This window comes from Podarcis vaucheri (genome assembly GCF_965113315.1).
Source record: "Podarcis vaucheri genome assembly, chromosome: 7".
In the NCBI taxonomy this organism is placed as follows: domain Eukaryota; kingdom Metazoa; phylum Chordata; class Lepidosauria; order Squamata; family Lacertidae; genus Podarcis; species Podarcis vaucheri.
In genome coordinates, this window is record NC_138765.1 from 18011543 (window position 1) to 18035266 (window position 23724).

Consider the following 23724-nt stretch of genomic DNA (forward strand, 5'->3'; position numbering starts at 1 on the left):
CTTCACCAGCTGGGTGGGTAGGGGAAGCTGAAGCCTTTGGGGAGGGTTTTTTCTCTGGAAATAAGCATACACATACCCACAAATTTCCTTGTATTTTAGGATGCTATAAAACAGAGAAAGAGTGGTTCATCTTCAACATAGTTGGAGTAGAGGGAGTTTTGGGTGTCCTCCTGCCATAAATAACTCCAGATCGGTGCTTTTTATTCTTTCTATGTTTTTGTTTTGTTTTTGAGGGATATGTGCTTTTTATTTTCCTTTTTTTGTTTCTTGGTTTTTGAGAAAACAAAGAAACCAGAGACGACACCATCAGAAGAAACAAGACTTGAAATCAGGTCTCTGTCTATATCAGAGCTTAGAACTAGTTCAAGTTCAACATGTCTGTAAAAGAACTAATTCCCATTCATGTTCATCCCTTTATGAAACAAACCAGTTCTGTTTATGTTCAGTTCACTTCAAGTTCATCCAAATTATCCTTTGCAAAAAATAATAATTGTAGAAACACTCTAAAGCATTTAGAAAGTGACAATGAACTTGAAGATGAGCCAGAAATCATTCTTCATTTTGCCCCAATATCAACTTAATTCATGTTTAGTTTGCCCAGCAATTATGGGAACTACTTCCACATGTAGTTCAGATGTTTTTCAAAGTAATTCAGTGCACATTGTACTTGTTCATTCCAAACACTAACCAATTGTTTTTGAGATTGTTATAGTCCATGTGTGATTTTAGCAGCTGCTGAGATAAAAATCCAAGTTTTTCCAGGTGTTGGAGGTGGCTGCACTGACAGCTACTAGCAGCTGCACTAAGAGATGGCTATGCATTGGCTATGCATCAAGCTGGGAGTCAGCAACCAGCTATTATTTGTGGAATGAGTTTAGCCCTCCTCAGAATGCAACTTTTCTGTAAAGCCTTACAGCCTTACAGCCTTGGAGGTTGAAATGTTCCCCCACTGGCTGCCAACACAAATAAACAGACAAAGTAATATAGTTTTTATTGGCAAATAGCAAAACACTGTCACGGTCCGGGTTACAGGCAGTCGGAGTCCTGGCTTGGTACGTGGGGACAGGGGTAGAGGACGGGAAGCAGGAATCAGCAGTCCAGGAGTCAGGAAACCAGGAGTCCGGAAACTGAAGCACAGCTAGGTGGGTAGCGTGTTGCTGTGGCAAAGAGGCAGAAGGAAATGCTGGTCTTATATACCACTCCTGACCCATGCCACTAGGTGCTACGAGTCTTCTGCCAAGCCTCCCCTGTGCGGCAGCGCCTTGCCCTTCCAGGCCAAACTCAGGAAGGCTCCAATCCTGAAAAGCCCTACCAGTCACAGGGCCAGGCTCCTGCACGCACTCCTGACAAACACATTCCAACTCACTAGGTGTGACCAAGTATATGTGCATGAATTACTCTGTACTCTCTCTGCTTATATCTGTGTTTTGGGTTCCAGACGACTCTAACCAAATAAAGCTCTGTGTCCCCATTCATTATAATGAGGAATCAAATAATCCCCTTTTGGCCAAAGTGGGTGAAATTTGCAGGCATAGGAGACCCTACAAATTGGGTTGAGCCTACCTAAATCCTGGGGATCTTTGTGGAGGAAGTTAAGTGGGTTTACTTTCCTCCATACTTATTTGATATTTTCATGGGTGGGTCTGAGCACAAGCTTCTCAGAGTCTGCCCAACACCATCTGATTTACAACACTGCTTTGGCTTTCTGAACAGCTGAGAGCGAAGTGCAAGGGACTTATGTTCCGTGTTGAAGCTTCTGTGGCGCTGAGAACGGAACTTCATGAGGAGAATTATGGCATCTGAGAAAGAGACTTGGGACAATATGGCAGCAGGGGCTCTAGAGCCAAGTGTTGCTAGAAAAAATTCAGTTTATTTAAGAACACGTTTCACTTGGGCTGTGCACCAGATCCAGCCCAATCCAATTAATGAATTGGACTGGGCCAATTTGTATCAACATAGGATTGGGTCAGATTATGTTGAGGCAATCCTAGATCACACCAGATCAGGCCAGCCAACCCATCTTACTCACTATTCCATCTTTAAAAACAAAATATTATTTGTACCCTGTCCATCTGACTGGGTTGCGCCAGCCAGCCTGGGCACCTTCCAACATACAGTGGCACCTCGGGTTACATACGCTTCAGGTTACATACGCTTCAGGTTACATCCCCCGCTAAGCCAGAAATAGTACCTCGGGTTAAGAACTTTGCTTCAGGGTAAGAACAGAAATCGGGCTCCAGCGGCACGGCAGCAGCACGAGGCCCCATTAGTTAAAGTGGTGTTTCAGGTTAAGAACAGTTTCAGGTTAAGAACAGACCTCCGGAACGAATTAAATACTTAACCCTGAAGCCTTATTTCGCCAGGGAATCGTTTTGCCCGCGTCCCCAGGATCAAAGAAAGAGTAAAATAACACCAGGAAAGTTTCTTCTTTGGAGAAAAGGGTTTAATCTGTGCACAGAGACAGCCAGCAGAATAACTTCTGAAATCTGGCTGCAAAGTAATACACATCAGCAAACTTTCTTATACTTGAGAGCATTCACCCACCTCCCAAACCTCCCCAAACTTCCCCAATCAGCTGGCAAGTTTTCACTTATTCCCTTTTAGGGCATATCTATATTGCAGGCTAAGCACTGCTGGCTAAGCACTTCCTCCTCTTACCCCTGTGTGCCTTTCTGCTGGCTAAGCAGCCCCTTGTACGTGTCTTTTTTTATCTTGCATTACTGAAGCAGGAAGCGCAAGGCAGGAAATGGCCTCTCAGCCTGTCTGGTAGGTTTTTCGTTAACAGCAGCAGTTTCAGCTAGTTGGCTTGACCACAATTTTGCAGAAGTAAGTTTAGGGCAGAAACTCACTATGTGCAGAAAATATGAAGATTAACCCTTCAACCCGAGGTACCACTGTATATGAAACATCCCCTAGGAATTGGCTGCCATGGAAGGGAGTCTCTCAAACCTGAATCTCCTGGAGTAGTCAGTGAAAGTAGTCAGCTCAAGTATACAGCCGGACAAGAGGGAAGAAAACATGGTGTCTACCTCCGTAATGAGCTCACGGAAACAAGCTCTGGAAATTTGGAGTTGCCATGCTGGGGGCAGAGTTTGATGCTGAATTACATTCGTGAAAGCAAGCAATGCAAAACACTGGGAGAGAGCTAATGCCAGTGCAGTGGCCTCTTGCAGAATAGGAGGAGCTGTTTGTATCCCCCCACCCCTAGGGAGAAAATGCTGGGGAGGGGCACGCTGGGGGGTCTCATGGGGTTTACACAGGCCCCTCCCCCTGTGACAGCCTCTGATAACCACTTTAACCACAGAGTTAGGAGTCTACATGTGTTTCCCCTGCAAATATCGTATTTGCGGGGCGCCCCCTCCCAAAAAAGTTGATGGGCTTTGCCCTTGCGAGAAAGTAGCAGGAACACGACTCCTGCTGGGCTTGGAGAGGGAGAGGGAGCCAAGCAGCAGAGGTAACAGGACTGTGTGCTGGGGGGGCAACTTAAAATATGGGGGGAGGCAGATAAGCCCTGCCTCACCTCATAGATTACAAGATGTGGAGCAGCCCCCCTCCAATACAATATTTCCATATCTCGGCCCCTGGGAGCTGGCTCCTATAACTGTGCACAAGTTATTCTCGTGCTCCCCAGCTCCTCTCCCTCTTTCACCCATCGCGGCTCTGCTCTGCACGCAAAAATGGTGCCCAGGCACTTCTGATTAAAGAGGCTGCTAAATCACTTTTGAGAATTGTACTTCTGTGAAGGGAATAGGGGCCTCCTAACAACTCTCAGCACCTTTAACTAACTACCTAGAATTCTTTGGGGGAAGCCATAACTGTGGTATCCTAGGCATAGGGCTCCTGTTTTGACCCCACACCACCCCATATGCTTCAGTTTTTTCTGCCCTTTGGAGCCAGCCATGTGGGGATCATACTGCATCAAAACTCAGGAGAAATGGGATTACATGATACAAAGACTCCAGGAAATTTGTTCTTTTGACTGTTGGGGAAAACTTCCTTTGCATTCTCCTCCTCTGCTTTCAGGCTGGAGAAATTTCTGCTTCCTTTTGCTCTCTGTCATGACCCAGCACAGTCCAAGAAATTATTTACAAGGAGGAGGAACTAGGGAGACTCATTTAGGTTTCCTTTTCTCAGAAATCACCTGTTTGAGCAGAGCTGTGTACTGGTCAAGGGTGGGGGAGAGGAAAACTTGGAAACAGGATGTAATTTCTGCTCCAAGAAAACAAAAAGCCGCAGCTCCCTTCCCCTTTCTAAGATTAAGCAGGATAAATAAATAATCAGCAACAGAGCTGATAATATAATTTATTATAAATGCTCTGTTGCTGAGCAGTACATGATTGCACTGGTTTATTATTTTTTGATCATATCTCAGAGTCCAAAAGACTTGTAGTGATAGGGGCATTCTGCCATAGGGAACTTTATTAGCGCCAGCCATTTCTGAACTCTTACTGCAATACAGTACATCAAAAGATTTCAGATTAAAATTGCCACTGCTGGCACTGAGAGTGTGGGACAAGAAATTCCCACTGCAGACACTTCTCAGATGGCTTTGCAGGTGCAGCTGCTACCTGCCTGCCTGGTCTGCACTGAGAGGGAGTCGGAGGGTGGGGGTGGCGAAGAGCTCCAGATCCCAAGACTGAAGGAAGCTGGAGGACGAGCTGGGGGAAGGGAAGGCAAGTCTCTCTGCATGAAGCTGGAGAAACCCTTGAAGGTAGCCGTGCCTGGTGCCCCCCTGCATTATGTCCCCCTAAGGCTGAGGGTGTCAGATAAGACACAGGCTTTGCTGTCAGTCTAGGATCACTCTGAAGAGAGTCTGGTGTCCTTCCTGCCTGCCTGATTTGCAAAGCCAGCGTGTCATGTGGGCTCTATAGCTGATCTGCCGCCTGCAGAATGTTAGAACTTTTCTTTAAAATAAACTATTTCTTCCTCGTGTTCAGTCTTGTAATTTGAAGCCATTTGAGGCCCTACCCTCTGGAGCAGAAGAAAACAAGCTTATTCCCTCTTCCATGTGACAACCCTTGAGATATTTGAAGATGGCTATCGTATCTCCTCTCAATCTCCTCTTTTCCAGGCTAAACTTACCCGGCTCCTTCAACCATCCCTCATAAGGCTTGGTTTCCAAAGCTTTGATTGGTCGCCCTCCTCTGTACACATTCCAGCTTGTCAATATCCCTCTTCTGAAGGATATGAGGAGCTTCCAGCTTCAACATCACTGTCTGCATCATGTTTTCTCCTCACCCAAGCAAATGACTTGCACACCTTCCCTTCCCAGCTCGGAGCAACTTTCCAGAGTAGATTTTAGAGGAGATGAGGGGGAGATGAGATGAAAAAGAGGACAGGGACTCCTGCCCCATTAACATTTGTGTAGAAGGGGGAATGGCAGCAAGTATTTCCTTCAGCATAGCGGGAGATCTGCGGGAAGTGGGCATATTTATTATTTTCAGTTTCTCTCAGTTTCTCATTTTTCCAATACTTAAGTTCAGCTCTTCCCATCTCCATATCAGCTGGCTATTTCCTTTTTTTAAAAGTTCTCATGAAAATTCATCAGGACTTCTATTTATTATGATTATAATTATTATTATTATCTTCCCCAAAAGGCAGTGTACAATATGCAATGAACACAGCTGAAAAGCTGTTAAAAACAATACAGAAAAAAAGTAAATACGTTTCCAAACAATGCTAAATAGACACTCATGGCAGCAACCTATTCATCTGATGAAGTTCTGCATTTTAAAATGAGCTTAGAAATATATTTGTAAATGTTTGTATCTCTCATTCTCTCATGCCAGACATAAGGCAGCTGCCTGGGTGCTTTGGCAGATGTTTTCCTAAACAGGGCCCCTCTGAATTGTATTAGCATTAGCAGGAGACGAGTGCCTCAGGGTTGTAAAAATTACAGGCTAGGAGCAAAAGGTCACACTGACCATACAAATTACAGAATATAATCAAGCTGCAAAGACACAATTAAGAAGTTTTATTGTTTAACAGAAGACTTGAGCCACATCTTCATAAGGTTAAAAAAGGGCAAGAGCTAATGAGAACAGCAGCTGCCTGGGAAAACCGAAGAGGCTTCTCTCTGAAGTTGATTCTGGAAACTACTGTTTTTATTAAATTCCTTCTCTTTGAAAAGGCCTTTTCCTTCTAGAAATCTATATATGTTGTGTATGAAATATATTGGCTTAAATGTAATTATGCAAGGGATTTAGAAAGTAAGAAATGTTAGATTCTTATGTTAGATTCTTATTTCATTGATGGTGTGTGAGAAGGTGAACCCAAGATCTCTGTTTAAGATAAAATTAGAACAATTAGCCAATCTGTTTTGCAGTGAATAGGGCAGCAGGGCCAAAGATAATCTAATAATTAAGGTGCCTGGTCGTGGTAAATGTAAGATATATGGCTACTTGTTTGTCATTTATAGATAGAAGGAAATATAGCTCTTTGTCTCCCATAAAAGGTAATAGGAAATGGGTGTATCTTTTATGATTGGTTCTAGCAAACAGCCAATAGGAATTTCAACCAGGCTGATTGGACAGAGACAGCCAAAGGAGGAGCAAGGGGACTGGGCTGAGGGAATATAAGCACTGGCCATCAGGGCTGGAAGAGCAGAGCATTGGTAACCATATACCACTGTGTCTCTCATTTATTTGTCTGACAAATAAATAATTATTTTAATTTCTCTATTGCTGCGTTGAATATTTCATTCCAGCTAAGCGTTAACCACAAGCAGGGTGCTATAGTTAGACATTGTTTGACCTTGTGATGGGGGAGGGGAGGTGTGCCCATCACCTGCCCCTACAACCTTAAGGGTATTCCATTAAAGGAATCCAGGGGTGTTGATCTTGTCCAAAGCCCGGGTCATGGCTAGGGCCATGACACGACCCCGACAGGAACACCAGGGGGAGCTCAACAGGGCTTCCCCTTCCGGGGGTTTACCCTTACCGGACCTCCTGCATATTGGGCAGGAGTCAGATATAGTCGGGACCATTCGATGCCTAAGCCAATATCGCTCACATTCTGTAACCAATAAAGTTGTGGCCAAAATTTTGCCCAGTAACATTAACCTAATATCCGTGTCCTTGTTTGAGTTATTTCTCAATGAAAGGGTGGCTGCAGGGTCTTGACACGCAATTCCTGGCTGCTTGCCAGCACACAGCTCTGCTCAAATGGCTGATTTCTGAGAAAGCGAAACCTAAACTGGGTGGCTCTGTTTCCTCTTCATTGTAAACCATTTGGAGAATAAAAACAAACGGAAATCTCTCCAGCCAGACTAGCAGAAGCTAAGCACGCACAGGAAGACTAGTTTGGTGCAGCCAATTCTGTCCAAAGCAGTGAACCAGCTGTAGGTGGAAAAATCTGAGAGTTTGTGACACTGATGAATCCAGAAAACTAAACACTATTTCCCGGGACGATTTTGATGAATAAAAGAGATTTTTAGAATGCAAACTACTTGTCTTTTCATTCAAAGGGAGATTCAGCAGTCTTTAGATGGGCAATAAAAGGTCCTGCTGATCAGGTTGTAAAATAAAACTCAAACACCATTAGCCATATAACTTAATATTGAATCCATAGGATGTTTAAAAACAGCAGCAGCAGCAGCAACGACAACTGTGTTTTCCCTCTGGCAGCCAGCATCTGCAAAAAAATGGGGCTCTGTGTGAGCAGGTAATAATAATAATAATAATAATAATAATAATAATAATAATAATTTATTATTTGTACCCCGCCCATCTGGCTGGGTTTCCCCAGCCACTCTGGGCGGCTTCCACAGAAACCAAAAAACACTAAAATATCATACAGTAAAAGCTTCCCTGAATAGGGCCGCCTTAAGATGTCTTCTGAATGTCAGGTAGTTGTCCATCACCTTGACATCCGATGGGAGGGCATTCCACAGGGCGGGCGCCACCACCGAAAAGGCCCTCTGCCTGGTTCCCTGTAGCTTTGCTTCTCGCAATGAGGGAACCGCCAGAAGGCCCTCGGCGCTGGACCTCAGTGTCCGGGCAGAACGATGGGGGTGGAGACGCTCCTTCAGGTATACTGGGCCAAAGCCATTTAGGGCTTTAAAGGTCAACACCAGCACTTTGAATTGTGCTCGGAAACGTACTGGGAGCCAATGTAGGTCTTTCAAGACCGGTGTTATGTGGTCTCGGCGGCCGCCCCCAGTCACCAGTCTAGCTGCCGCATTCTGGATTAGCTGTAGTTTCCGAGTCACCTTTAAAGGTAGCCCCACGTAGAGCGCATTGCAGTAGTCCAAGCGGGAGATAACTAGAGCATGCACCACTCTGGCCAGACAGTCAGCGGGCAGGTAGGGTCTCAGCCTGCGTACCAGGTGGAGTTGGTAGACAGCTGCCCTGGATACAGAATTGACCTGCACCTCCATGGACAGCTGTGAGTCCAAAATGACTCCCAGGCTACGCACCTGGTCCTTCAGGGGCACAGTTACCCCATTCAAGACCAGGGAGTCCTCCACACCAGCCCGCCCCCTGTCCCCCAAAAACAGTACTTCTGTCTTGTCAGGATTCAACTTCAATCCATTAGCCGCCATCCATCCTCCAACCGCCTCCAGGCACTCACACAGGACCTTCACCGCCTTCACTGGTTCTGATTTGAAAGAAAGGTAGAGCTGGGTATCATCTGCATATTGATGGACACCCAGTCCAAACCCCCTGATGATCTCTCCCAGTTGCTTTATATACATGTTAAAAAGCATGGGGGAGAGGACGGAACCCTGAGGCACCCCACAAGTGAGGGCCCAAGGGTCTGAACACTCATCCCCCACCACCACTTTCTGAACACGGCCCAGGAGAAAGGAGCGAAACCACTGTATAACAGTGCCCCCAGCTCCCAACCCCTCTAGACGGTCCAGAAGGATGTTATGGTCAATTGTATCAAAGGCCGCTGAGAGATCCAGCAGAACTAGGAAACAACTCTCACCTTTGTCCCTAGCTCGCCGGAGATCATCAACCAGTGCGACCAAGGCAGTTTCAGTCCCATGATGAGGCCTGAACCCTGATTGAAAGGGATCCAAATGGTCCGCATCCTCCAGGCGTGCCTGGAGTTGTTCAGCAACCACACGCTCAATCACCTTGCCCAAGAATGGAAGATTTGAGACTGGGCGATAGTTGGCCATACTGGCCGGGTCTAAATATGGTTTTTTAAGAAGCGGTTTAATGACCGCCTCTTTCAGCGGATCTGGGAATGTTCCCTCACAGAGGGAAGCATTCACCACCCCACAGAGCCCATCACCCAGCTCTTCCCGGCTAGCTTTTATAAGCCAGGATGGGCAAGGATCAAGGAGACAGGTGGTTGGTTTCACTCGTCCAAGCAGCCTGTCCACATCCTCGGGGGTAACGGATTGAAATTGATTCCATGCAACTTGACCAGACAGGGCTCTAGCACTGTCCCGCCCCAGCCCTGCTCCCACGGTGGTGTCTAGCTCCTTCCGAATATGAGTGATTTTATCTGCAAAAAACTTTGCAAAATTGTTGCAGGAGATCTTGGGGTCTTTACAAGGCCCCGGTGGTAAAGGTGGTTCCGTTAAATTGCGGACCACCTGAAAGAGTCTCCTGCTACTATTTTCTGCAGATGCAATAGAGGCGGTGAAGAAAGTCTTCTTCGCCGTCGCTATCGCCACTTGGTAGGCTCGACGTTGAGCTCTAACCTGTGTCCGGTCAGATTCGGAGTGAGTTTTCTGCCACCGACGCTCTAGCCGTCTCAGCAATTGTTTCATCGCCCTCAGCTCCGAAGAAAACCACGGGGCTGTCCGGGCTCCATGCAATCGGAGAGGGCGCTTCGGAGCCAGACAGTCGATAGCCCTGGTTAACTCCGCATTCCAGCGGGCCACCAGGGAATCAGCTGAAAGGCCATCAACATGGGATAAAGCATCCCCTACCACTCTCTGGAAACCATTTGGATCCATTAAGTGGCGGGGGCGGACCATCCGAATTGGTCCCACCTCCCTGCAGAGGGGAAGGGTCGCGGAGAAGTCCAGTTGCACCAGGAAGTGATCTGACCATGGCACTTCTTTGGTTTCATTTGGTACTAACAGCCATACAGAACAGGATTTAACAGCTGATAATTGTGAGATTAAATCCTGCTGCTTTCACTGCCTGCACCCATTCCCTGCTGTCTTAGCCAACACCTGGAACCTAGAATCGAACGCTATGTACCTGCCCATCAGCTGATGGCAGCTGTTTGGCAGGTAGACGTGGTTTAGAAAATGTCGTGATCACAGGCCAAATTGGACCCCTTCATGGGCCAAGATTGAAATAAGAGCTCCTCTGTTTACTCAGCTTGCCTCCCGATTGAATAATGATAGGAAGGCAGGTGTCGCAAAAGTAGTCATGTTGCATTAACACGCTTTAGCACCCACTGCCACACTTTGTGGACAGGGGCAGATCACGCCACCCATCCAATACGTCATCACCCCCCCCATGGGAGCTGGGCCCCTAGGAGTTGGCCCCTATGTATGCCCCTTTCCCAGCATGGGAGCCTAGCCAAGCATTGCCAAGTCATATCCTGAATCTAGTGGGATCTCATGGTGGGATCTGGATCCCTCCTGGTGCCTTGCGCAATTTCCCCCAGGGCAGGAATCTCTGAGCGGTGCGGCCACGTAAGGGTTAAGGGGAGCAAGACAGCTGGGCTCCCTAGAGCAGTCTGGAAAAGGCCCCTCTCTGTCTCTCCTCATCTCATCTCCTCTCCATGCTTGTCTTGGAAGGCCACTGGGGTGGTGAGTCTTTTGGGTGAAGACTCTAGGGTGATGGGGGTTGCAGAGGAGGCTGTTGGGAGCTGAGATATGAATGGATGGGGGAAAGGGAAGCCATGGGACGCAAGGCCTCTCGGCACCCCCCTGGGATGCTTGCCCTGCCCCATGGGCGGCTAGCCCTACCCCAGGAGCCAGAGCACCTAGCTCCACCACTGTTTGTGGAGCCAGCTCCTTTTGGAGAGCATGGGTTGGTATCGCCAGTCCTTGGTTTCAGGTTTGGCTGGAAAGATGAAGAAGCACTTCTCAAACCAAGGAAAATTCAGCATGAAAGTTTATTAATACAAGCTCGTAATACATAGCACACACATAAATACTTTCTAAATCTAGTCCTATACAGAAAACAAGAGGCTTGGGTAGAATTGATGAGTGCCAGATGATAACATAAATGACCCAACGTACCTATCACGTATCTGATTGGGTACTAAGGCATGATGGGAAATCCCCCAGAGCCATCTCTGAGGGCCGACCATCCTATTAGGTCCCCCACCTCTGCAGAGGGGGAAAGATCACGCTGTTCCTGCCCAGTTAAGAAAAAAAGGTCCAGAGAGCAGCTTGCCACATGGGTTGGGCTGTTGACATGTTGGGACAGCCCCATGGTTGTCATGGCAGCTATGAGGTCCTAAACCACCCCAGAGCTGGTCACCTTGGCATGGATGCTGAAGTCCCCCAAAACCAGCAGTATACGAGTCTTCAGCCTCCCTCTGAGAGGTTCTTTCAGCTCAGGCAAGGAGACTGCTGGGCAGCGAGACAGGTAGTAAGGATATCAAACCATTAAGGATATCAAACGCCATTAAGACCGATTACAATAGTTTGGGGTATTTTGTTGTTGTCTGAAAGAATGTGATAACAAAAAGTTTGAAGTGGTTCCAATCCTTTCTTTATTAACCTCAAACTTTTAACTATGTTTTAAAACAATTTCTAGCACCTGTGGAAACGTGTGTGCAGGCAACTCTCTCTGGCCACCTAACCCAGAATGTCTCACTTTGAGAGATGACCCTCTTCCGCAAAGCAAGGGAGAATAGAGGGGCTGTTGCATTAGTGTCAGCAAAGCATTTTGAAAGTAAAAGGGGGAGAGGAGAGCGGGCACTGTGACACTTTTGCTTTATTCAGAGGGGAAATCATAATATGTTACCATTACAAATCTAAAATATTGTTAAAGCTGAGAAACCTTGACTAAATCTTAACTAAATTATAATTGCCTGAATTAGCAAGGCTAGAATTGGGCAGGAAGCAAAATATTATATGGGTCAAATGAAAGAGAGAATGGATTCAAAGGAATGGATATTTATTTCCATTTTTTTTCTTTGCAGAGAGCGTTTTTTCTAAGCTTTCTCCATTATCGAAGAAAAGCAAGATTACATTCCACAAAATCTGCAGCCTCAGAAAGGAAAAAGCTATATTCCCAAAATACCTACACTTCAACTTCTACAGTAATTTTTATTATTGTCTACTATCATCTAACAAAATAATTTTTGCAACATCTAATAAAACTACATCAAAATCAAAGAATTCTCTTTCTTAACGGCCTGTCTGGGTAGAAGTTACACAGAAAGGTTTCGATAGCAATATGACAAATTTTTCTAGTTTACATTGGAGTATATTTTAAAAGTATCAGTTAAAAATAGCATTCACTGTGGACACGACATATTTAATGAATCTCTAAGGGTTCATCGATTAAACCTGGTCAATTCAATTCATAAGAGTATTTGGTTCCATACAGGAAATGGGGAGCAGTGGTGTACCTGTCTGGCATGCTTGTCTCCAAAGGACTTTACAAAAATTGTTGCTTTTTTAAAAAGCTTGATTGTGTCGTATTGTGGTAAGGCAAATCAGCTATAGGGTCTGCTCCATTGTCTCTAGAACCAGCCAAAATGGACTTCCGGGGTTGACGCGATCTGGGAATGGCGGATTCCCTCCGAGCTCCGGAGGGAATCGGCTCAGCAGGGGACGGGTCTTTGCCGTGCCGGCGACACGGGGACCCTTAAAACCGCAGGCGCGGAATGCCTGCAGACTGAAGACTCGGCGGGTGCCTTAAACGCCCCCCCTGATTCGCGAAGAGCCTTTTTAAAGGCTGCGGAGGGGATACGGGGGGTGGCGCGGCACTGAGAGTCCATCGCTACCTCTGCTGAGCGAAGCCGCGAGCCATGACCGGAGAGCGCTGACTTCCTTCCTTGAAATTCGGCTGAAAAAACAACCCGTGAGTAATTTGGACTTGGCTTTTAAGAAATTTATCCACTGAATTTGAGACGATCGGGGGATGCGCTAAAAGGAAGTCCGCACCCCCTACCTTGCAGACGATCTAGAGCAACGAAAAAAGAACTAAGCTGGAGTGCCTACCCTGTAAAGGGTGAGTTTTAAAAAAGACAGTAACTTCCAAGATTTGGAAATTTCGAGCAGGAGAGAGAAGTGTTGGATGTTTTATGTTCTGATGTAAACAACCCCCCCTCCCGGGCCCGGGAGCGTCCTGCTTTGGAGCTGGTTTAAGAAGTGCAGAGTTTGACAGCTGTCAAAGCTGTCAAACGGACTGTTAATAGTGGAAAATTGCTACCTAAGTTACCTCTGGATTAAAAAGAGTTACAATTGATCTAAAATTGTTGGAAATAAAGAAACAATAACAAGACAGAGGACTGTTGGGGAAAAGAATATTAAGTAACCAGATTCCCTCTAGAGGGAATTCTGTGGAATTACAATGGCTGTGGATGGAAAGATACTGGGAGAAATCGAAAGGATGTTTTATTTGGTTGGAATCTTACAAGAGCAGACTACGGCTATGAGTGAACAATTGATGACCTTGACTTCTGAAACAAGTAGTCCTGCTGAATGTAAAGAGGACCTCAATGAGAAAGAATCCACAGCTGAACCAGAAATGATAACAAAAGCAGAGGAGAAGACAAAACAAGAAAGAGAAGAAGTGATGTGGGAAAATACTGAGCAGAAGCTGACGCCTGCGGAATACAAACAAGGAGACTATTGGAGTAAATCTACTATAAATCCACGAAAGATCCAGAAGACGAAAGTGGAGGCCCTGGGAGTCTATGAAATTAAGGAATTTAAAATAAAGAAATATAATTGGGGCCTCCACATAGACTCTGACTTTGATTACCTTCAAGATTCATGCCTTGTGGAAACTCTTCAGCAGCTGTTTGCAAATATGGGAAGAGACTTTGGATTGATGGTGAAAGAACTCTTTCGAGATGTGACGACTGACATAAAGGGTTACCAACAAGACCGGCGGAGAGGGACTGAAAGAGACTGGAGGGCCTCGGACGTGAGGAACCCGGGCTAAGAACTGTTATTTTGGACATGCTTTGGGAAGGGACGCAAACCGGGGATGGGAGGGAGGGAAAAATTAAGTTTTAACAACACTCATGATTATGGGATTTGGTTAAAAAGATCATTATTCAAGACAAAATGGGAAATCGATGGAAGGGAATTGAGGTCCAACTTAGAAAAAATTAATTTTGTTTGCTTTTATAAAAGGACTAATATTAGGATAGGGAAATGCCAATTTGCTGACATAAATTTGGAAATGGGGATGCAAGGGAGGGGGTAGGGGGAAGTCAATGACCAGGGTTAGGAAATAATATTTGCGGGAAAGTATATATGTTTGCTGTTGTTTTCTTTCTTTTTTTTCTTTGTTTATGTGTTTATCTGTTTTTTGTGTTCTTGTTTTTGTCTATATAAAATGTGAAAACCCAATAAAAATTTTATAAAAAAAAAAAAAAATAGAACCAGCCAAAATGGGTAAGAAAAGGGGTGCCAAAGTGGGAAGACTTGCCATAGCAGCAGCAGCAGCAGCTCCTGTTACCCCACCTTGGGTTGCATCATGTCTTGTGCCAGTTCTACTTGGCCCTGAGATGCTCTGCCTCACACTCTTCCAGTCCTAGGGCTTTCTTTCGAACCCTTTCAGCATCCTTAGCTAGATTATTCAGGAAGCTCAACAGCATCCAATAAGTGATGACAAAAGACACCCCTGCCGTGTCTCAGTTCTCCAAAGGACCACAGACCCTGGGTGCATGCCAGGAACCCCACAGGCTCTTGCCACTGCTCGGCAGAGAGAGAGGGAGGTCTTCTAACTTTGCTTCAGAAGCATGCCATTTGCACCCCTCAGACTGCTTTTGTCCGCCTGCCTAGTCTTATGAGGCTCACAATGTACCTTTCCACTGATCAACCATCTTGTAGGTGGGAGAAGGGGAGGTTCCAGATAGTTTGCCTAGTTTCATGGGCAAAGGGGGATGGACAGTGTGAGGGGCTTCAGATAACTGTTAACCTCTACTGTCTAGCCTCCTTTTAAACACTCTCAGATACTCCCCAGTCAACTCAACAGGACAGAAAGGATTTGCAGGCAGAGCACAGTTTGAAACTTTCCCTCTCCATCCCATGATTCTGATGATAATCCCTCTCCCCCCAGTGCTGCGGTTAACCTTAGGGGAAAGCTCAAGAGCAGCAGGAGATCTAACATCATTGGGATCACAAGCCTGCCAGCTGAGCAAGAGGGAAGCAGGCTGGGAGGGAAAGACTTTGAAGGACCTCTGTTAAGACTTACTTGCTCCTTGAGATCCTTGACAAACAGGCGTTTGAGGATAGGATAGTTTGTCTTCTCTATTCAGCTGCTCACACTCTCTCCTGTTAGTGCTGAAAGGGTTCCCTAAGCAGAACAAAGTATCTCTGCACATGCTAATGAAATCCTTTCACTGCCCCAACCCCCATCTTTTTAATGCAAATAACAGGAGAGGTCTATGCAGAGAGCGGGTTGGAAGAAAGAACTTGACGCACTTCAGACAGGAGGCAGAACCTTGTTGTCATTGCATTCTTATATTAATAAGTCTGTGCCCAGTGCGCATCTGATGTACTGCACATGCTGGTCTGGATGTGCAACCATGGAAGTCACCTGCCCTGATCAGCCGAATTCTCCTCATAGCGCTGCTCTGTTCCCCCAGCTTGCCATTTACATCCCAGCCTAAGGATTTTATCCAACATTACTCATGCTCAGAGCACACCAATGAATGCAACTTATTAACTAGAAGGTTTTTTTTAAAAAAAAAAATCTAGGAAATTTCTAGGAAAAATCTAGGAATATTTCCTTTGCAAATATTCTACACTGCAGTAGTAGGAAGGCTGGGCTCTAAGCAGCCCTCTTTCTTCAATGCCACGCTGCAAAAAACTCAGGTGCTGCTGAGACTGGCACAGAGGCAACAACAGCAGAGGTGAAAGAATAGTTCCATGGGATGCTTCCACAGGTGATCCTATGGCACTTCCTAGAAAAGGCAGCATCCCCGCTGGCAAACGGGCTGCTTGGAGCTCCCTCTGGCCAGGAATGCCAGGAATGTACAAATTGGGTTTCAAGGGGGGAAATGGCTGATTGTGGGGATCTATGCACCAAACGATAAGAAAGCTGAATTCTATACAAAGTTGAATGAAATAATGTTGGAGTATTTAGATCAGAAATTGATACTACTGGGAGACTTTAATGGAGTGGTGGCACCGGACTTAGATAGATTAACAAAGAGGCGAAATACATATGAAGGTAAACTCCTGAAGGCCTTCTTTGATATGGCCAATACATTGGGAGTAATTGACATCTGGAGATTAAGGAACCCAACAGTAAGACAATTTTCATTCCACTCTGAACCAAACCAAAGCTTCAGCAGAATAGATCAGATCTGGGTTTCTAAGATTCTAACACCAAGAGTAACTAGAATTGAAATCCTCCCAAAAACCTTGTCAGATCTATATATGGATTTAAAAGGAAAGGACCCTTCTACACATAGATGGAGAATGAATGAGAGCTTATTTAATGACCAGAGAGTAGTGGAAACTGCAAAAGAGACAATAACAGACTATTTTAAATGGAATCTAAACAAAGAAACACCAATTGAAACAGTCTGGGACGTGAGCAAAGCGGTGATAAGGGGTTTCCTGATTCAAAAAAACAGCTTCCAGAAAAGAGGGAGAGAGAAGAAGAAAGAAGAGATCCTGTCCCAGCTCATGGAGAACGAAAAACAGCTAATAACAAAACCTAAAGATGAAATAATAAAACGAAATATAAAAATGCTGCAGTCTCAGTTCTCCATGGTGGTGGGACAGGAGATCGAATGGAAAATAAAAACCATGAGACAAAAAATTTTTGAGTCGGCCAACAAAGTTGGGAGATTCTTGGCCTGGCAAATAAAAGCAAGACAAAAACAGAACACAATTTGTAAAATAAAAGATGGGGATAAAATGATTGAGGACCCAAAAGAAATTAGAAAAGTATTTCAGAGATTCTATAGAGATCTTTATAGGAAAGATAAAGAAGACAATAAGAGAATAGAAAAGTATATCCATGACCATGAACTACATCAAATCTCAGAAGAAGAAAAAAGAATGCTTAACCAGGAGATAACAGAACAAGAGGTCACGAAGGCAATAAAAAGAATGAAAATAGGGAAGGCCCCAGGACCGGACGGTATCTCAGCAAAGTATTATAAAACACTATCACAATACCTGACACCTGTTCTAAGTGAAGTAATGAATAAAGTCTTAAGAGAAGGAAAGATGCCAAACACCTGGAAAGAAGCTTATATTACACTGATCCCAAAGAAAGAGGGGGATATATTAGATGTAAAAAATTTCAGACCAATTTCGTTATTGAATAACAACTATAAGCTATTTGTGGATATACTAGCGAATAGACTAAAAATGGTGTTAAATAAGGTGTTACACAAGGACCAAACAGGCTTTCTCCCGGGGAGGCAACTAAGGGACAACGTAAGAAACATGATAAATATAATTGAATATCTTGAAGTCAGAAATGAGAAACAGGCAGTACTATTGTTCATAGAAGCGGAAAAAGCGTTCGATAATGTTTCTTGGCATTTCATGAAAGAAAACTTAAAAGTACTAGGAATTGGTGAAATTTTTTTGAGAGGTATTGACACGATTTATTCGGACCAAAAAGCAAAGCTAATAATTAATAACAACATATCAGATAACTTTGAGATAACTAAAGGTACTAGGCAGGGATGCCCTTTGTCTCCCTTGCTATTTATTACAGTCCTAGAGGTCTTGAATAAGAAGCTAAGAGAATCATCAGAAGTCAGAGGCATTAAGGTGGGACGAAAAGAATTTAAGTTAAGAGCCTTCGCAGATGATCTAGTCTTAACGTTGGAAGAACCAAGACAAAGTGTGAAAGAGGCAATAAAAAGAATGGAAGAGTTTGGGAAGGTATCAGGGTTTAAACTTAACAAAAACAAGACGAAAATGCTAGCAAAAAAATTGAAGAAAGAAGAGATGGAAGAATTACAAGTAGATTCAGGAATCGCGATAGCTAAAAAAATAAAATATTTAGGAATTTGGAGGACAACCAAAAAATATAAACCTGTACAAGGACAACTATGAGGTGGTATGGAAAGAAATTAAGAAAGATATGGATATATGGAGTAGACTAAAATTGTCATTATTAGGCAGAATCTCTGTGATAAAAATGAATATACTACCTAGACTGTTATTTTTATTTCAAGCAATACCAGTGGTAAAAGGGATAAGACAATTTAAGGATTGGCAAAAAAACTTAGCGAAGTTTGTCTGGCAGGGGAAAAGGCCAAGGATAAAAATGAAGATACTAGTAGATAAGAAAGAGAGAGGAGGTTTTGATTTACCAGACCTGACTTTATATTATGAAGCTTCGTGCTTGGTGTGGTTAAAAGACTGGCCGACCTTAGAAAACACTGACCTATTGGATCTAGAGGGCCACGACAATAGATATGGTTGGCATTCATACCTATGGTACAACAAAGTAAAGGTACATAAAGGTTTTCTAAACCATGTGATTAGGAAATCTTTATATGAAGTATGGGATCGGAATAAAAACCTCCTGGAAAGAAAGACACCGTGGTGGATATCACCAATTGAGGTGCTGACAACAACAAAAGTAAACATGGAAGGGGAAAGAGTAACATATGAGGATATTACTAGGAAAACAGCCCAAGGGATAAAGCTCAAACCATATGACCAAATTGAAAAGATGTTAACAGGGTGGCTGCAATACCATCAGATCAGTGATTTATTAAAGGAAGATAAAAAGAGAAATGGGTCCGATGATAAAAAATCGAAATTCCAAATCAAGTTAATAGACTGTAAAGATAAAATTTTATCAAGAATGTATAGTTTATTGCTAGAATGGTATACAAAAGACGAAGAAGTAAAGGAATCAATGATAAAATGGGCAATTGATATTGGGCATAACATTGAATTGGATGCGTGGAAAATATTATGGAAGGAGGGTTTGAGATTTACAGGATGCATGGCTTTAAAGGAAAATTTGCTAAAAATGATGTATAGATGGCATTTGACGCCAGTAAAATTAGCTAAAATGTATAGGGGGGGGGAAGAAAGTGTTGGAAATGCAAAAAGGCAGATGGGGACTATTTCCATATGTGGTGGACCTGCGATAAGGTAAAAAAAAAAATTGGGAATCAATTTATAATGAACTCAAAAAAATATAAAAAATTCCTTCCAGTAGCACTTTAAAGACCAACTAAGTTAGTTCTTGGTATGAGCTTTCGTGTGCATGCACACTTCTGGAAGACTAACTTAGTTGGTCTTTAAGGTGCTACTGGAATGAATTTTTTATTTTGACTATGGCAGACCAACACGGCTACCTATCTGTAACTCAAAAAAATATTTAGATATACTTTCCCCAAAAGACCGGAAGCGTGTCTATTAGGCTTAATAGCAACAGAAATTAAAATAGAAGATCAAAATTTGTTCATGTATGCTACAGCTGCCGCGAGGACCCTTCTGGCCCAAAGATGGAAAGTACAAGATATACCAACTATACAGGAGTGGCAGGCAAAGTTGACAGAATATGCAGAACTTGCCAAACTGTCAGGGAGGATCCGGGACCAGGGAGATCAAAGATACCAAAATAACTGGAGTAAATTTATTGAATATTTAAAGAAGAATTGTAAAGAGGTCAAGACACTACCAGGACCGACATAATACCTCCAATGTATAATAGTACTAATTTGAGAATGATGTGTGTGATGGAAAGAGGATAAATATACCAGTTGTGGGGAGGGAGGGGGGTCGTGACTCGGCAGAGTCAAAGGGAATGCTATTACAATTTGTTGGAAAAGAATATGTAAGGAAAACAATAAAAATTCACTTGGCAAAAAAAGGGAATGCAGCTTCGGCTATTTGTTGAGATCTTATCTCATCCTCGCTGGTTACCTTCGCTTTCTTTTTTGCTTTTAGAAGTGTGACGATCAGGAGGGAGAGAGGGTTTAAAAGGGAAAGAGAGGGAGAGAGCAGGAGGGAGAAAAGCGCGAGAAACCTCGAAGCAAAGACGACTGAGCTTGGCTGCAAAAAATAGATCCGGGAGGAGGTAAGGAGTTGAACTTTTTTCCTCGATCTAGAATGATTTCCATTTCTTTTTGAGCTTGTTTGCGTTAAAGGAGACTCTGAGCTCCTTGCTTGGTGGGGGTGGAAGAAACAATTGCTGTTGTTGTTTACCTTTTTATTGTTATTTTCCACCTTTTTATTGTTATTATGTTAACCATTACATCATAGCTATTGTGATATCATATATCATATATCATATCATATATTATTAACAATAATATTATTGTTAACAATGATGTTCGAGAAGGCTGCCCTTCTTCCCCGCGGCAAAGGGAATAAATGACATGCCATCACCAGGGAGCAAGCAGAGCTCGTGCTACTTACTATAAGATGTTGGTCTTTAAGGTGCTACTGGAAGGAATTTTTTTATTCTTACTATAAGAGTGTCCCCCCCCCACGAGTTTAATAAAGGGCGTCTGTCAGCATTGCAATGCAGTTCATGATCCCACCCTCTTTGTCAGCGCGGGGAACGGGGTGCAGAACAGAGGAATACAGCAACTTCTATTCTCCAAACAATGCCCTGAGTGCTGAAGAGACAGAGACCATCGGGGCTGCCCCTTAGTGCAGAAGCAAAGCATAAGAGTTTTAAGTAACTGCCCTGAAGCCAATGCCACGGTCTCGCTTTCGCGTGTTAATTCAATATATCCCTCTGCAGCCCCCCCCCCAGTCCCTACAAGAAAGCAGCAGGAACAGAGCTGCGTCCCAGCACTTGCTGGTGTGTAAAAACGGTATCTGCGCCACTTCTGATTAGAAAAACTGCATGGTAAGGGTTCAAGGCAGGGCAGAAGATGCTGGAGCTTCTCTTGGTTCTGGGTTGGTGCTGCCTCATGAGCCTGGATAGCTCAGTTGGTTAGACCATGGTGCTGATAACACTCAAGGTTGCAGGTTTGATCCCTGTATGGACCAGCTGCATATTCCTGCATTGCAGGGGGTTGGACTAGATGACCCTCAGAGTCCCTTCCAACTCTACAGTTCTGGGATTCTGCGACTTTCTCATAGCTCTTTTTTCCTATAGTTGTATTTCATTTATTTATTTATTCATTTATTCATTCATTATATTTATACAGTATAGCTTTCAGGACAATATAATATTGCGGATAATGGGTTGTCTTCAACTAACATTTACTCAGAGTAGACCTATTAAAATTAATGGATCTTAGGCATGGTTATTAATTTCACTGAGTCATCACTGAGTAAAGGTTAGTTGACAAGAATCCAATGTGGATATTTCCCCCAGTACTGCACTTTAAGAATATTTCTGGGCTCTTTCTGCATCACTTATTTCGACCCTCTGGCTCCTTTTTTTCACCTCCCCCTTGATGACATTTTTAAAAACATTCTTCTTTTTACTGGTGACTTTTGTAAAAGTGGCAGGGCAAGACTTGGTCAGAATATACTAGGGATATGCACAGTGCATTGACTTATTTATTTATGAAGTGTTTTATCCAAAATTTTATCCCAAAAAGGGACTCTTTAGTGAGGTATAAATGCTTCCTTTAGACACATCTCTAGTCTAGAGGAATGAGTAATTTGAGTTCAAAAAAGATCCACATCCCACATAAACATGTTTTAAGGGTTATGTGTGAATGCATGCACATATAGATTTTTGTGAGATTGACAATAGGCACAATACTTCACTTTATTGAAATACTACCAACTGCTGCTCAAACAACCCATGGTCTTAGAGTTATGTCCTATGTAAATTGATTCCCCCCCCATAAACCATGGATTGTAAATATGTCCATAAAAGTGTGTTGAAGGCTATCATTTAACTATTATAGTTTTCCTCTCTTTCACAGATAAACTGAGCCACAGTCATGGATTCTGCCTTAACAAAAGAAACCTTAAAAAAAGACCTAGCTGAAATGAAGTCTGCTTTGGAGAAAAAACCATTTGAAGGTGTTTTAGCTGAAGCTCAACAGCTGTCAGATTTATTAAATAACATGACGTTGGAAATTGCCATCACAGGAAGATCTGGTGTCGGGAAATCATCTTTTGTCAATGCCCTGCGAGGAATGGAAGATGATGAAAAGGGTGCATCTCTGACTGGGGTGACAGAAACAACAATGGTGCCACAAGAATATACACACCCTGCATTCCCCAAAGTCAAAATTTGGGATCTACCAGGAATTGGAACAAATAATTTTAGTGCAAAGGAATACCTAGAGAAGGTCAATTTGAGCAAGTATGATTTTTTCATCATCATCGCCTCAGAACGCTTCACTGAGGATGACACCAACTTGGCTCTTGAGATCCGTAAAAATAAGAAGAAATTCTACTATGTGCGCAGCAAAGTGGATATGGATATTGTTAACTACAGGCGGTCAAAACGCATCAATGTGGACGACACCCATGAGATGATGCAAGCTGAGAAGACGACTCTTGACATTATACGGAAAGATAGCTATGATAATTTGAAGGCATTAGGTGAGTCTTCTCCAAGGGTCTTTCTGATATCGAGGTGGGATTTGAGCAAGTATGATTTCCCCCTGCTTCAAGACACCATTGAAAAGGAACAGGATGAAATCAAGAGAAATGTTTTAACTATGTGTCTTCCAATTTTAACAAAAGATAGCATTAAAAAGAAAAAGGCTGCTATGGAGCGCCTGATATGGGGAAATGCCATGGCGAGTTGTTCTGTTGGGTTGATTCCTGTCCCATTCCTCTCACTTGGGTGTGACATTGCCATTGTGGTTTCAACAATGAGCCATATCTGCAAAGTTTTTGGCTTGGATGAAGATTCCCTCAATATACTAGCAAATCGTGTGGAGAAACCTGTTGAGGAGTTGAAATCTGTTATTGAACATACCCCAAGCACCAGTATGATCACAACAGAATTTGTCATGGATATCTTGAAGAGATCAGCAATGTGGGGAGCAATCACAGTGGTAGAGCTGGTTGTGGGTTTCATACCTGTGTTGGGGTCTCTCTATGGTGGGGGCAGTTCTTTTGCTACCACATTCTACTTGCTGAAGAATTTCATGGAAAATGCTGTGAAAGATGCAGAGAAAGTTCTGGCAAAGGCTGCTGAGCCCAAGAGACGCAAGTAAACAGCCAATACATCTACCTGGGAAGAGACATCCAGGTACAACATGCATCATCTCATCTTTCTACGAGAGTATCAACCTATTGCTTTCTTCACAAGTTCGTCTTCTGGTTTTGCAACATGGCATCCTAGCATGCTCCCTTTATTACTCTTCAGCTCAGCACGCGTAGGGTTGCCATATTTCAAAAAGTGAAAATCCGGACACAAAAGTTGTTGGGCTTTTCGCTTATTTGGGGCGGGGGGCAAAGTTATACAGATCAGGTGGGGAGGGCAAAGTTGATGAGCTATTTTGGCAAAATCCCCCCAAAACAAAAGAAGTTCTTGAGCTATTTTAAAGGAAATCTACCCCAAAAAATCAACACTTCTGACATTTCACAAACATTTTTACCAATTTTCAAAAATTCTGCCTGGACACTACTTCCAACGGACGAATCCTAAACATATGGCAGCCCTATTGTAACAACGCTTAATCAGTAGCCTGCCTGGACAATTTTTGTCCAGGCAAGTTGTTTCTTATATTCTACCTGTCAGT

At 43.7% G+C, this 23724-nt stretch overlaps 2 protein-coding genes across 5 annotated transcripts in view; one reads left to right on the forward strand and one right to left on the reverse strand.

The window, feature by feature from the left end:
• LOC309537083 (interferon-inducible GTPase 5-like) overlaps positions 1-23724 on the reverse strand; it is a gene marked incomplete at its 3' end in the record, with an annotated part of 128394 nt that overhangs the window by 67362 nt on the left and 37308 nt on the right. The window contains exon 1 of one of the 4 annotated variants that reach the window (XM_082231533.1): positions 15309-15358. The exons of 2 other annotated variants lie outside the window; for them this stretch is intronic. Coding sequence is in view for 1 of the 2 variants with exons in the window: in XM_082231528.1 (XP_082087654.1) it covers positions 5083-5099 (17 nt within the window). Of the gene's footprint in view, positions 1-5082; positions 5680-15308; positions 15359-23724 lie in introns of those variants that run through there. One more of the 4 variants, XM_082231528.1, reaches the window with a different exon arrangement.
• Positions 21946-23724, forward strand: part of LOC309537188 (interferon-inducible GTPase 5-like) — an 84043-nt gene continuing 82264 nt past the window's right edge. Inside the window, exon 1 of the mRNA XM_082231826.1 lies at positions 21946-23697. Within this exon, the coding sequence (XP_082087952.1) occupies positions 21964-23196 (1233 nt within the window). The 5' untranslated portion in view covers positions 21946-21963 and the 3' untranslated portion in view covers positions 23197-23697. The remainder of the gene's footprint in view (positions 23698-23724) is intronic.